Raw genomic sequence first — 14,716 nt, 5'->3', positions numbered from 1 at the left:
CTCGCTCTCTCTCTCACAGACACACACTTCTTACAAGGCCAGCTCTGGTAGTGGGCAGTGTCTCTGTCCATCGCTTTTCCAGCTGAATGAAAGAAACATGAGGCTTTATGAAGTGAGCCGCATGAGAGGCAGAAACCCTGAGGACCAAAAGACCTCCAAGGAGAAAGCAGAGGAAAAATCTCTAATATAAAATGGATAAAGGTGATTTATTGACTAATACCTCCTGCTAAATATACTTTTCATGTTTTATTTCTAACGGTCTCATCTCATCTCTCTCCCCCACATTGGGTTTCCTCTCGTACCTTTCTACTGTTGCACTTCCTCTTCCTCTCCTCTCTCCTCTCCCTCTCTCCTCTCACTTTCCTCACATTCCCTCTCCCTTTCTTTTTCCAGTCTCATCCCCTTCTCTCTCTCTCACTCTCTCTCTGTTGACTCTCTCCACTCATCCTGCTCTCTCCTCTCTTTCTCTGATTTCCTTTCTCTCATTCTGATCACATATGTCCTCCATGTTTGCCGGTTTGGGCCGGAGTAGCGCAGATGCAGCCATTTGATTTGTAAAACACGATGCTCCATAACAGAGTGCTTTATTATTAATGGCCTGGAGAGTCGTGTCCAGGGGAGACCACTCAGCCCCCCCCCCCCTTCTCCTGCATCTGGTTCCATTGCCGCCACCACTGCACATGCTTAGTGTGAGAGGCAGCCTCCCTCCCCCGCCAAGGGCTTCATGCAAGTCCAACTCCAAACCTGCTGCTCAAGAGGCTTCATCTATTAGGGGACAAGCACTGGTCCCACCCAGCAAAAGAGTCTCATCTTGTTCCCAATCATGCTGTGTGTATGTGTGTGTATTTGTGTGTGTGTGTGTGTGTGTGTGTGTGTGTGTGTGTGTGTGTGTGTGTGTGTGTATGAGTGAGTGTAAGTGTGAGAGAGACAAAATGAGAGCAGCTGTTTGTGAGTGAGTGTGTGTGTGTGTGTGTGTGTGTGTGTGTGTGTGTGTGTGTGTGTGTAATTGAGTAAGTGAGACTTAGATAGTGAGAACCAGAGAAAAAGGGTAAAACCAAAACCTGCCCATAGAGAAAGGAAAGTTACAAAAAGGGGCAGAGGGTAGGAGAGGCACTCTGAGAGAGAGAGAGAGAGAGAGAGAGAGAGAGAGAGAGAGAGAGGCTGTGAGAGGCACTCTGAGAGAATTTCAGAATTTATTAGAAACATTCTTAGAATCCAAAGGAAAACACCAACAAATGCATGCAGGGCAGAATTAGGCAGATTCCCATTGGCATTAAATATACAAAAAAGATCTTTAAAATTCTGGATCCACCTAAATTCTAGTGACGAGAACACCATACAGTTTCAAGCATACAAAACCCAAGAGGTCAGCTCTAAAACCAGTCCCCTTTGCCAGTTGGTTCTGAAGTTAACTAATACTCTAACCCATCGATCTCAGACCAGCACTGCTTTTCAAAATCAGATCAAAGTAAAACAAATTATGAATCAAAGTAAGAATAAGTATCTGGAACATTGGGATGATCAAACAAAATCACAATCCAAATTAGAATGTTACTTGTCACTAAAACGAGATTACGAATTGGCAGAGTACCTCTCCACCGTCAGAGATACAAAGCAGAGACAGATTCTTACCAAGTACAGGCTAAGTGACCACAGCCTTGCCATAGAGAAAGGCCGGTACAAAAAAATCATGGCTTCCTAAAGAACAGCGGCTCTGTGGTCACTGTATGACTGGTGAGGTTGAAACAGAGATGCACTTTCTCCTATACTGTCCAAAGTTTGAACAGATTAGAAAAAGATATTTTTTACAATTCTCAAATAAAATTAAAAATTTTAGCTCCCTTAAAGACTGTGATAAATTGCCCCACCTGCTAGGAGAAGGATTGACTGCTCTGCTGGCCGCAAAATACGTTACAGCTTGCCACGACATGAGGGACAGTGAGTCGGACACTTTGCCACAATGCCCGACCTAATGTCTGTAATTAATCCAATGTATTATAATGTGTATGCTGCCCGTGTGTGTGTGTGTGTGTGTGTGTGTGGGTGCATGTGTGTGATCACATGCATATGTGTGTGTGTGTGTGTGTGTGTGTGTGTGTGTATGTGTGTGTGTGTGTGTGTGTGTGTGTGTGTGTGTGTGTAAAAAGAGAGAAAGTGAGGGTATACACACAATTCGTTATGTTACTGTTTCCTGTATGCTGTCAATGTTCTACAGTAATTGTTATGCTGTTTTAATTGTGCTTTGGCAACACTGTACTTACTTACAGTCATGCTAATAAAGCAACCTTGAATTGAACTGAATTGAGAGAGGCTGTGAGAGGGACTCTGAAAGAGAGAGAGAGAGGCTGTGAGAGGGACTGTGGGTGAAAAAAGATTGCAGTAGTGGAAGAAAAGAGTGAGTGCATCTCCCATAAGGCACCTGTGTGATCATTTTCAAAAAGAAGTGCCTTTTCTTCTCTGACATTTACACACACACCCGTCTCACTGAGAACATGACACAATGACAGGATCTTTATAGACAGATGACAGGCTCAGGTCTGTGAGGTCTGTGATTCCACAAGAAACTAAATCCTCCTTCTTATTCAACCACGTAATGGTTGTGCGAGCCCATCATCTCTCCCCCACTTGAAGCTGCTGTTTCCTGCACCCTCCACTGATCACCATTTGCCATGATTGCGTTGGATTTGTAAGGGAAACACATTGTTGTTCGCGGGCAGTTCCATCTGGTCTCTCCTGTGCAGAATGTAGCGTTTGTGATGGTGGACACCTTGCGATACACCCCCCCCCACACACACACACACCACCGTTCATTCTACTCCCCACGGGGGACCCTTAATGCATTATGCATATCAGTGTGATTGATTAAGTGAGCATTTGGGAGACATGAAAACACCTCTACAATGCATTTTCAGATGCCACAAACAGACATCAATGACTGATTTTAATTTGAAAGGTGTAACTACTTATTTATTGGTGTCACAGAAACTTACCAGAAGTTTGGGGATTATTATCATATCAAACATAAGGGATGATCCTTTCATAGCTGCGTTGCTTGATTTCATAAAGGAAATAGAGGACAATTTATACTCCAGAAGAATGATATGTTATGCATTTTTCAATCATTTAAATCCGTATGACGACCTACAAGTCTTAACCAGTACTTTTTGTATGGAGAACACATGGGGTCAAAATGGGATTTAGAGTTTGAAAAGGGCTCTGCACAACAGTACTCTGTAGAAAAGTCCTCAGAAGGATTATATAAGAGCCAGCTGACATAGAGGTCTATAACACAAGACTTTTAGAGATTTCTGGATGATCTTTAGAGATCGCTGTATGAGGGGCAGAAGAGCCAGAAGGCACTTGATTGGATCGTTTTGCCGTTTTCATGTTTGAAGTCAAAAGAGAGACCAATAATTGGAAGAAGCCAGGACTCACCATAGCTCCTACAATCTCTGAACCACACAAAGACCTTACATGAACTTGAAAACTGATCAAATTTTTTTTAGTTGTTTGAGCTGAAAAGACATAATGCCCTAACAGCTTACATAAACACTGACACTTACAAGGACCCTTTGTAACCTTTGAACCATGATTATGACTATGATTCTGTGTAAACTCTGGCATACTTATTCATTTAGCAGTTTACACTGCAGTGAAAATGCAGAGCTTAAAGAAGACAATTCCCGTGCCTGAATCTATTGGAAATGAAGCAGTCATATATTATTACCTACTGTTTTGAGTTCTTAGATGGCCTGGCCCATGCCTGGCACGGTGCCTGAGAACTTGAAGCCCTGTTTATATCATCACACCCAATTCAACTTCCACACGTAGATACTGGGTGACCTTTCTGTGACCTCTAACGTCAGGGACCTCACCATGTATCCAGGGGCGCAGATGCAGGCGCCGGTGATGCCGTGGCAGTCCCCCCCGTTGGCGCACTGGCACGGGTCGTTGCAGTCCTCGCCATGGTAACCGGGAGGGCAGGTCTCGTTGCAGTAGAGGCCAGTCCACCCAGCGGCACAAGAACACTCACCGGACAGTGGGTGGCAGCTGAGAAAGAAAGAAAGAGAGAGAGAGAGAGAGAGAGAGCTCACTTTAAATGAGTTTTTTTTATTGACATGACATAAACAATGTCGTCAAAGGACAAATAAAAGCAAAACAACAATCATTATTATTAATGGTTACTTTCAGCACACACCTTTGTAATAGAGAGACACAGAGAAGAGGAGAGAGAGGAAGTCAAGGGAAGAGAGTGAGCTACAGAGAATGTCACAGAAAGAGAGAGTGAGCTACAGAGAGTGTTAAAGGAAGAGAGTGAGCTACAGAGAATGTCACAGGAAGAGAGTGAGCTACAGAGTGTCACAGGAGTGACAGAGAGAGAGACTCACACAGACACACACACAGACACACACACAGAGAGAGAGAGACTCACACACACACACATACACACACACACCATGACGTGGGCAATGAGCCAAATCCAAAACAACACACTCTTGTGAACTTCGACACAAAGCCTGACAGCCATCCAGCCATCCATCCCAGCGTGTGAGCGTGAGCGTGAGCGTGTGTCCGTGCGTGCGTGTGTGTGTGTGTGCTACTATGGCTCGCAGATTGATGGCGCGTCCTCTCTCTCTCCTTCACACTGTAATGAGCTCTACAGTTACTAGCGCCCAACTTGCCCGAGTCTGAGGCATTAACATTGCATTAGGCCTGAACGCGGCCGAGCAATAATGCATGAGGAGAGGTTCGCCGTAAAGAGCAAGCGCTTGACTTTGGCCGAGCTGCACGGCACTCAGGATTCGCCTCACAAGTCAAACGAAGTCAAGCGAATTCTGGGAGCGTCTCCTTCATATGCACCTGAGCTGTCAGTGCTTAATCACTGGCCCCTGCTTTGCTGTTGTAATGTAGTTACAAAGAGTAATGCTGGTGCTGCTGTTGTCTTTTATGCAGATGTCGTCTTGGTGTTACGATGAGAGCTACTTTCAATCTAGCAACTGTAGAGTCCATGTTCCACTATGAGATACTTTCACCCTTGCAGATGTACTATCAGTCTTTAACTGTGAGCTGCTTTCATCTTTGCAGGTGTAGTTTCCGTATTAAACTGTGAGCTTGTTTCACACTAGCCCCTTCCTCCCAGGGCTGGGGAACAGGAAGGGCCGGAGCGGGGGGGGGGGGGGTTGGATGTACTGCTAGCTCCAGCGGAGCATCAATTTGTCTGCCACGGCTTGACTGAGTGTTATTACACTGTCTGCCATCTGACCACTGTAAATATTCAATTATACTGAAGGTGTTCACCGGGTCATATAAGACTGACTCTAGAGTTTCAAGGGTGCTTGAGTCGCTGCTGTTAGTTTTATTTGAGTGTGTGTGAGTGTCTGTTTAAAGGACACATATTCAAGTGTGAGTGGTACCTCAACCATATTGATAGTATTTCTGTAGCACTGTAAGTACTTGTCAGTTCATTTGGAGTGAGCTTTTTTTTTACCTGGCCATATTTATTTTGTATAACGTTACTATAGTGATGGTGTTGTGTAGCGCAGCACCAAATATGAATTGTAACTGAACTGTAAATAATTCAGGAGATTATATTTTATTTAACTTTTTCACAGTTAACAAACTTTAACACATTTTTGGATATTTGCTCAGTTTTGGTTGTTTTGCTTTTGCTTGGCTCTGCATAGACACACACACACACACACACACACACACACACACACACACACATGCACACACGCGCACACACACGCACACACAGTGAGACACTTTGGAGAAGCGTCTAACACAACTAGTGGCCCTCTGGTATGATGGCGGTGCAGGGTGTGAAGGTGGTGGTGGTGTTGCTACACTACCTGATGGTGTTGGTGGTGTTGCAGGGGCAGTACTTATCGCAGATGAGCCCGTAGAGTCCCGGCGGGCAGAACCGGTCCTGGCAGTGCGGCCCTTTGAAGCCGGTATCGCACAGGCAGGCACCGTTGATGTGGTAGCACTTGGCACCGTTCTGGCAGTCGCAGTGCAGGCCACACTGGGGACCGTAGGTGCCAACTGGGCATTCCTCTTGGCACCTGAGCAGCAGAGATACGCAGGGTGAAAGAGAAGAGAGAGAGAGAGAGGGGGGGGGGTAAGATATGGGGAGGGAGAAAGAGGAGTGAGGGGAGGGAGAGAGAGAGGAATAAAGGAAGGGAGGGAGAGAGTGAGTGAAAGGGAGTGAGGAAGAGAGATAAACAGAAAAAAAGCAGAAGAGAGTGAGCAGGATTAAGAGGTGGGAGAGAGAGAGATAGAGGGAAAGAAAGAAGGAGAAGGGTGAGACATACAGGGAGAGAGAGAGAGAGAATGAGAGAGAAAGAGAGGAAGAAGGGAAGACAGGAGGGGAAGAAATGAAGACAGATGAAGAATGACACAACAAACAAGGATGACAGAGAGAGAGAGGGAGGAAGGGAGAGAGAGAGAGAGAGAGAGAGAGACGTTCTGTGTCACTGAAGCAGAAGAGTCTTCCTTTCAGACAGTGGAGTAAATGTTTGAGCAGAATGTTGACCTTGATAATGAGACGTGGCCCAGAATGCACTGCTGTCTGCCACAGGAGTGGGAGGGGGTGGAGCGCGAACATTAAGAGAACACCAGCGTGGGTCGTTATCTACTGAGTCTCGCTAATCAAAGGGTCAAAGGTCAACAGACTGGGCTAATACCCCCCCACCCCCACACACTCTACTTTATGATCCCTGAGCCAGATGAAACACACACACACACAGACACACAGACACAGACACACGCACACGCACACGCACACGCACACACACAATCACACACACACGCACACACACACTCTCTCTCTCTCTTTCTCTCACTCACACACACACTCTGCATTCATCATCACCCTGAGCAAACCAAGGTGAGACACATACACACACAGAACACAATAACACACACACACACAGAACACAATGATATACACACCCTCACACACACACATCCTCTCAACTCAACACCAACCATTGTGCAAAAGCACAGTGAGCGCATCATCATGAACTCCAGCGTGTGTGATTAGCTGATTACCTGAGCAGAATGGCAAAGACACTTAAAGGGAAACTTGGCAGGATTTCCGCCTCTGCTGGAGAAATTGTGCATTATGCTATTTCAAACTGTGGAAAAACGTAACGATAAAGCACATGGATTTGTTTACAAGCTAGCAAAACGGTTAGCATACGTTTGGCAGACAATGTGGATGTTACAAGGTAAGAAACACAATTTAAAACGAGTTTCTTGTTTCTCACTTCTCTTTCCGGGACGGTAGTCGCAATGTTGCAAGGTTGGTTTTCCAAGGAAAAGTCACCATTTTCACCGGAACAGGTCATTTAACCATCCAAATGATTTCTAAATGGGTTTATTACGTTAAAATAGTTGCCAAGTTCCCCTTTAAGCAGAGGATCTGTTCCTACAGGAAGTGAAATCTACACACATGGCAGGCTATCAATCTCAAGTGTCTGGCACAGCCATTATGAGCTAGATAAATAGCTTAATTAAATTATAAAATGGACTAGTTATGTTTCATGTTGAAATTACATTGGCTGCGGCGGCGTCTGGAGACTCCAGCGTTATTATACGGGCCAGGCATAGGTGGGGGCTAATACAAACTCAGATTATACCTGCTAGGTTAATTCTCCTGTCATGGATAAAATGAATGAGGGCAATTTAGGGGATTTTTTTCCGAGGGGAGACAGCGTGACAGAGAGAAAGAGAGAGAGAGAGAAAGAGAGACGAAGGCTCAGGAAGTGTTTTGATCCCTCTGACGATCACTTAAACTCGACTAATAAACCTGGGGCCGTTCCGCTCCGTTGCTGGACGAGACGAGGCGAAATGAAGAGATCCCTGGATCTCCTCCGACTCCTAATAAAACTCCATTAGATGTAATTAATGGTGCACTGCTATCTAAACCAGTACGGCGCTCCGACATGGGGGTGAACGGGTGGAGCAAGGGGATGGAGCAGGGAGGTGGAGCAGGGAGGTGGAGTGGGGGCAGAGGGAGACAAAAGCCCTGGTGTCACAAACAGGATTTAATAACCTAGACAGCCAGCGTAATGCTCACCGGGACATTAGTGAGGGAGAATGTGTGGCCAGGGAGGAGGGGTTGAACGAGGTGTGTGTGTGTGTGTGTGTGTGTGTGTAATGCTCTGTTTACTAGCCCTATTTAGAGAGAGGCAGCGGGCGGGCAGGATTTGCCTGCATTGTTATAGTAAAAGCACAGGGTGTCAGCTAAAGCAGGCTTTCTGCAGCTACCGCTCCACTGAACCAGCATGATCCCCTATCAAAAATAACGCACAGCACAAGTTCAGCACAACAAGCTACACTTCCACAGGAAAAACTACAAATGGACAAGCACTGCACATTAGAAAAAGCATTTGTCTCACTTTGGTTTTTCATATGCTATAACTCCCTAAGAAACAATAACAGAAAAATATACACTCTAATTTTCTCTTTCCCTCAATACATTTAAAACTAGATATTTAGGGAAGTTAATACTTGTTTTTATTTTTAAGGCTTTAGATGCCAGTCATTGGAAACCATATGGGCTCTAATTTGGAACGGTAACATGCCCCTCCGAACAGGCTTCAGCATTGTGATCCACAGAGCGAAAACCAGCTGTGATATCAGTGCTAGCTAATTTAGGCCTACTGACACAATGCAGGTCGCCATCAAGCACAAATAGGTTGAGCAATTAGTAACGTTTCTGCGTGGATACACTCGAGCACTCAAGCCTTGTGCTGACCGACCCACGTAGGGCCGTGCATGTGGTGTTAGATTAGCTAAATGATTTTGCCCAGTAAGTAATGACCTTTAAAGCAACACCAAAGAGTTTTTTGTACCTTAAAATAATGTTTCCAAAATTGTTTCAGTGGTTCATTAACTTGTAACAGGGTGAACGGCACTTCTGCATTCGCTTTGCTTGCGGCCCTCTATCGGCTATAACCGCACTATGTAAGTTTGCCAGATCGGGTAGCGGATCTGTAGTTCGATGGAATGAGACATAAGAAACTACAAATTTGACTTGCATGATGTCGCAATACATCATACTTTCATAAAATCATGCATCATGGGCAGCCGTAGCCTACTGGTTAGCGCTTCGGACTTAGAACCGGAGGGTTGCCGGTTCGAACCCCGACCAGTAGGAAGCGGCTGAAGTGCCCTTGAGCAAGGCACCTAACCCCTCACTGCTCCCCGAGCGCCGCTGTTGTTGCAGGCAGCTCACTGCGCCAGGATTAGTGTGTACTGTCAGACACCAAACAGGACGAGGACCACAATTGCGTCACGTTCAAAAGTTTATTTAAGGGTTGGGGGTTTCAGGGGTTCCGGGGGGGGGTACAGGAGTTCCAAGAGTCTGCGTGTGTGTGTTCCCCCAGTAGCCGAACAGCGAAGGCAGGAGCTGGATGATCCGGGAAGTCCTGGGGGAAACACACACACAACAGCAATTGAAACGAAGCAGCAGTACAGTCAAGGACTAGGCGGTATTCGTAGAAGAGGGACGGAAGGCAGGTCAAGATTACCGGGGCTGGAGAACACAGAAGTAGTCGAGCGGGTCCGGGATCACAGGCAAAGAGTCAGAGGCGTTTTCAATAAACAGGCAGGTAACTGGTGCTGGTTGCAGACGATCTGACAAGTGTGGACTGAAAAGCAAGGCTTTATATAGAGGGCATGATGAGTGGTGAATGCAGTGCAGCTGGTAGGTAACGAGGGTGAGGCAGAGCAGAGCAGGAACAGGTGGAGGTCATCAGACTTCAATCAGCACGTGTTACCAGGCAGAGAGAGAGCTCATGACAGAACCCCCCCCCTAAGGGACGGCCCCAGAAGTCCCCAAGAGTGACACCACGTCGGGAGGGCGGAGGGGAGCCGGTGGAGGGCTAGAATTCCTCCGAGCGGTCCGAGTGAACATCCTCATCCTCGGAGGGAGCTGGAGGGTCGTGGACAGAAGACGGGACAGGTACCGAGACAGGATCAGGGTCAGGCACATGACAGGAAGCCGGGCGGGCAGGACGGTTAGGGACCCCTCTGGGGCGGCCCCTACGGATTGCAGGTTGATCAGGATGCAGACGGTGGAAGTCGGCGATGAGTGTCCGGTCCACAATCCGACTGGCTGGCACCCAGGTTCTCTCCTCAGGTCCATAGCCCTCCCAGTCGACGAGATACTGGAGGCCCCTACCTCGCCGTCTGGACCGAAGCAGGCGTCGAACGGTGTACACCAGCCCACCGTCAACGAGGCGAGGAGGAGGAGGAGGAAGCGGCACGGGGACCAGCGGGCTTTCATGCGTCGGCTTGACTTTCGAAACATGGAAAGTAGGGTGCACCCTCATGGAGGTTGGCAACTGGAGCCGGACTGCGGTTGGGCTGATGACCCTCTGGATAGGGAACGGGCCGAGGAATCGAGGTGCCAGTTTACGCGATTCCACCCGCAGTGGGAGATCCTTGGCTGACAGCCACACCTTCTGGCCAACACGGTAGGCAGGTGCCGGCGATCTTCGGCGGTTAGCCCCAGTGGCATAGCTGACAGCTGACTTGAGTAGCGTGGCACGAGCTTGTGACCAGGTACGACGGCAACGGCGGGCATAGGCGAGGGCAGACGGGCAGGACACATCTCCTTCCTGGCTGGGGAACAGGGGGGGCTGGTAGCCATACACACACTGGAAAGGTGACATACCAGTGGCAGAGCAGGTGAGGGAGTTGTGAGCATACTCTATCCACATCAGTTGTTGTGCCCAAGCCTGGGGTTTGCGAGAAACCATGCACCGCAGCGCCTTCTCCAGCTCCTGGTTTGCCCGCTCGGATTGACCATTGGACTGGGGGTGGAACCCAGAGGTGAGACTCACTGTGGCCCCTAGAAGACGGCAGAACTCCTTCCAGAATGTAGAGGTAAATTGCGGGCCTCGGTCAGAGACAACATCCCTGGGCAGCCCGTGTAGACGGAAGACATGATCAAGAACAGCCTGGGCAGTCTCTCTGGCAGATGGCAGTTTAGGGAGGGGAATGAAGTGTGCCATCTTGCTAAACCGGTCAACCACAGTGAGAATGACAGTCATCCCACCTGATGGTGGGAGGCCAGTTACAAAGTCCAAGGAGACGTGGGACCAGGGTCGTGTGGGCACAGGCAAGGGCTGGAGTAAACCAGCGGGGGGCCGAGTGGAGGACTTGTTCTGATTGCAGGTGGGGCAGGCACGGACGAATTCTCGGACATCCCTTCTCAAAGACGACCACCAAAAGCGCTGGGCAAGGAGATGGCAGGTGCGGGCGGAGCCCGGGTGGCAGGCAAGGCGGGAGTTGTGTCCCCACTGTATGACCCGGGACCTCAAATTATCTGGGACGAAGAGACGACCGTCTGGGCATGCACTGGGACTGGGATGGTCACGGAGGGCCTCTTGAATTTCCTCCTCGATATCCCAGGTCAGGGCAGCTACGACGCAGGGATCGGGCAGAATTGATGCAGGTTCCTGGGAAGGGGCGTCATCCTTATGAAACTGACGGGAGAGAGCGTCCGGCTTGGTGTTCCGAGAACCTGGGCGGTATGACAGGGTGAAGTTGAATCTGGTGAAAAACAAGGCCCAGCGGGACTGTCTGGGGTTAAGACGTTTGGCATTGCGGATGTATTCGAGGTTTTTGTGATCGGTCCAGACCAGGAACGGAACTGTGGACCCCTCCAGCCAGTGACGCCACTCCTCCAGGGCAAGCTTGACAGCCAACAGCTCACGGTTTCCAACATCATAATTGCGCTCTGCAGGTGAAAGCCGGCGAGAGAAAAATGCACAGGGGTGCAACTTGTTGTCCTCCTCTGCCCGTTGAGAGAGTATGGCCCCGACTCCCACGTCTGAGGCATCCACCTCGACAACGAACTGCCGGTCTGAATCCGGCATCTGGAGGATGGGGGCAGTGGTGAACCGGGCCTTGAGGGTATGAAAGGCTGTGTTGGCCTCTGGGGTCCAGGAAAAGGGGTGTTTGATGCTGGTCAGAGCTGTGAGGGGAGCGGCGACGGAGCTGTAGTTCCGGATGAATTTCCGGTAGAAATTGGCAAAACCGAGGAATTGCTGCAGCTTCTTCCTATTCCCCGGAACTGGCCAGGAGGTAACTGCCGAGACCTTTGCGGGGTCCATCTGGATATTGCCTTCAGCGACAATGTATCCCAGGAATGACACAGTCTGAGCATGGAACTCGCATTTCTCCGCCTTGACATAGAGAGAGTTCTCCAGGAGCCGTCGAAGAACCAGCTGGACATGACGGGTGTGTTCGGACAGAGTTCTGGAGAAAATTAAGATGTCGTCCAGGTACACGAAGACGAATTTATTCAGCATGTCCCGCAGCACATCATTCACCAGCGCCTGGAATACCGCTGGGGCGTTGGTGAGGCCAAATGGCATTACCAGGTACTCATAATGGCCGGTGTGGGTGTTGAATGCTGTCTTCCACTCGTCACCCTCCCTTACTCGCACTAGGTGGTAAGCATTTCTAAGGTCCAGTTTGGTGAAAATAGTGGATCCCTGGAGCAATTCAAAAGCAGAGGTGAGTAAAGGCAGAGGGTACCGGTTCTTCACTGTGACATCATTCAGACCTCGATAATCAATGCAGGGGCGAAGAGAACCATCTTTCTTTCCCACAAAGAAGAACCCGGCACCAGCAGGAGAGGAAGACGGGCGGATGAGTCCAGCTGCCAGGGAGTCCCTGATGTAATCCTCCATAGTTTTTCTTTCAGGAGGGGATAGTGAGTAGAGGTGACCTTTGGGTGGAGCAGTCCCAGGGAGGAGATCAATGGCACAGTCGTACGGACGGTGTGGGGGCAGAGATGTGGCTTTGGTCTTGTTGAACACCTCTCGGAGGCCATGGTAACATTCAGGGACATTAGAAATGTCGTGGGCAATGCTGGGGGGTACTGAGCCGGGGGGCAGCGAGGCAGCACGCAAACAGGTCAGGTGGCAGGCATTTCCCCACTCTTTCACAGTTCCGGAGGCCCAATCGAGGTGAGGATTGTGGAGACGGAGCCAAGGGTAGCCCAGGATTAGGGGTTGGCCTGGAGAGCTGAGCAGGTGGAAGCGGATGGTCTCTCGGTGGTTTCCTGACACCATCATTGAGATGGGGGCTGTGATGCTGGTAACTGTGCCAATTGCGTGACCGTCCAGGGCCCGGGCTGGAACAGGAGTGGACAAGCGATGGCTTTCCAAGCCCAGCTGACGAGCAAATCCTGTGTCAATAATGTTTGCTTCTGCGCCAGAGTCCACCAGGGCTGCCAGGGTGTGGGTGGAATCAGACAGGTGAAGACAGACTTGGATGAGGGGTTTACGGCTGATGGAGGGCTGAATGTTCATTGAGCTCATCCGGATTCCTCCTACATCTGGTGAGCTCCGGCTTTTGCTGGACAGGTGGCGACTCGATGACCATCACCACCACAGTACAGGCACAAGTTGGAGGTGATGCGTCGCTGGCGCTCTGCAGGGGTTAGGGAGGTGCGGCCGATCTCCATCGGTTCAGACTGGTCCGGCTGGCTAGATGGTGTGGCAGGTGCGGACAGAAGGGCAGTTGGGACACTCCGTGTGCTGGTGGATGGACTCTGGCGCCCCCTCTCATGACGGCGGGCCTGGATCCTGCGGTCGATGCGGACAGCCAGAGCAATGGCTTCATCAAGAGTGGGGGGTTGATCATGGGAAACCAGCTCGTCCTTTATGTAGTCCGCCAGGCTGTGGAGGAAAGCATCCACCAATGCTTCCATGTTCCAGGAGCTCCGACTTGCCACGGTTCGAAAGTCGATGGAGTAATCCGCAACAGTCCTTCTGCCTTGGCGAATACTCATCAGGATCCGAGATGCCTCGGCTATTGTGGATTCCAAATCGAATACCTTGAGCATCTCCTCTGCGAATAGGTTGAAGGTTGCACATGCTGGGGTCTGGCGCTCGAACTCCGCCGTTCCCCAGAGTCGAGCTCGGCCCGTCAGGTGAGTGATCACGTAACCGACCCTCGCCCCTTCAGTGGCAAAAGTCCTGGGTTGCAGGGTAAACTGGACACGGCAGCTCGTCAGGAACGCCCGTACCTGGGTTGGGTCGCCGCTGAACCGCTCTGGATTGCCGATCCTGGGTTCTGGGGCTCCGGCAGCCACGGTAGCAGTGGACTGGGCAGGAGACTCGGGTGCTGGGCCGGTGAGCAGGCTGGCTGGGGCTGGGCCGGTGGGAGCAGGCAGAGGAGAAAGGTTGGTGAGAAGTTGAATGATCATTGCAAGTTGTTGCTGTTGCTGCTGGAACTGCTGACGCTGGCTCAAGCCGGCTTGAAGTAGGGAGGCAATGTCAGCAGTGTTGCGGTTTACCTCTCTCTCTGTCTCTTCCAGGCGTTGCATGGCGGTGGGTGGTTCTGGTTCGTCGGTTTCCATGCTGGTTCGACCGTGCGCTGGGTCCATGTTTGGTCAGATCGTACTGTCAGACACCAAACAGGACGAGGACCACAATTGCGTCACGTTCAAAAGTTTATTTAAGGGTTGGGGGTTTCAGGGGTTCCGGGGGGGGGTACAGGAGTTCCAAGAGTCTGCGTGTGTGTGTTCCCCCAGTAGCCGAACAGCGAAGGCAGGAGCTGGATGATCCGGGAAGTCCTGGGGGAAACACACACACAACAGCAATTGAAACGAAGCAGCAGTACAGTCAAGGACTAGGCGGTATTCGTAGAAGAGGGACGGAAGGCAGGTCAAGATTACCGGGGCTGG

At 49.9% G+C, this 14,716-nt stretch overlaps 1 protein-coding gene across 1 annotated transcript in view; it reads right to left on the bottom strand.

The window, feature by feature from the left end:
* The window catches only part of megf11 (multiple EGF-like-domains 11), a 188,667-nt gene that overhangs the window by 56,479 nt on the left and 117,472 nt on the right, over window positions 1-14,716 (bottom strand). Inside the window, exons 11-12 of the mRNA XM_042110215.1 lie at window positions 5,853-6,065; window positions 3,876-4,050 (exon numbers count right to left, since the gene is read on the bottom strand). Of these exons, the coding sequence (XP_041966149.1) occupies window positions 3,876-4,050; window positions 5,853-6,065 (388 nt within the window). The remainder of the gene's footprint in view (window positions 1-3,875; window positions 4,051-5,852; window positions 6,066-14,716) is intronic.

Source organism: Alosa sapidissima, chromosome 11, assembly GCF_018492685.1.
Source record: "Alosa sapidissima isolate fAloSap1 chromosome 11, fAloSap1.pri, whole genome shotgun sequence".
In the NCBI taxonomy this organism is placed as follows: domain Eukaryota; kingdom Metazoa; phylum Chordata; class Actinopteri; order Clupeiformes; family Clupeidae; genus Alosa; species Alosa sapidissima.
This window is presented reverse-complemented; position numbering and strand designations above follow the sequence as displayed.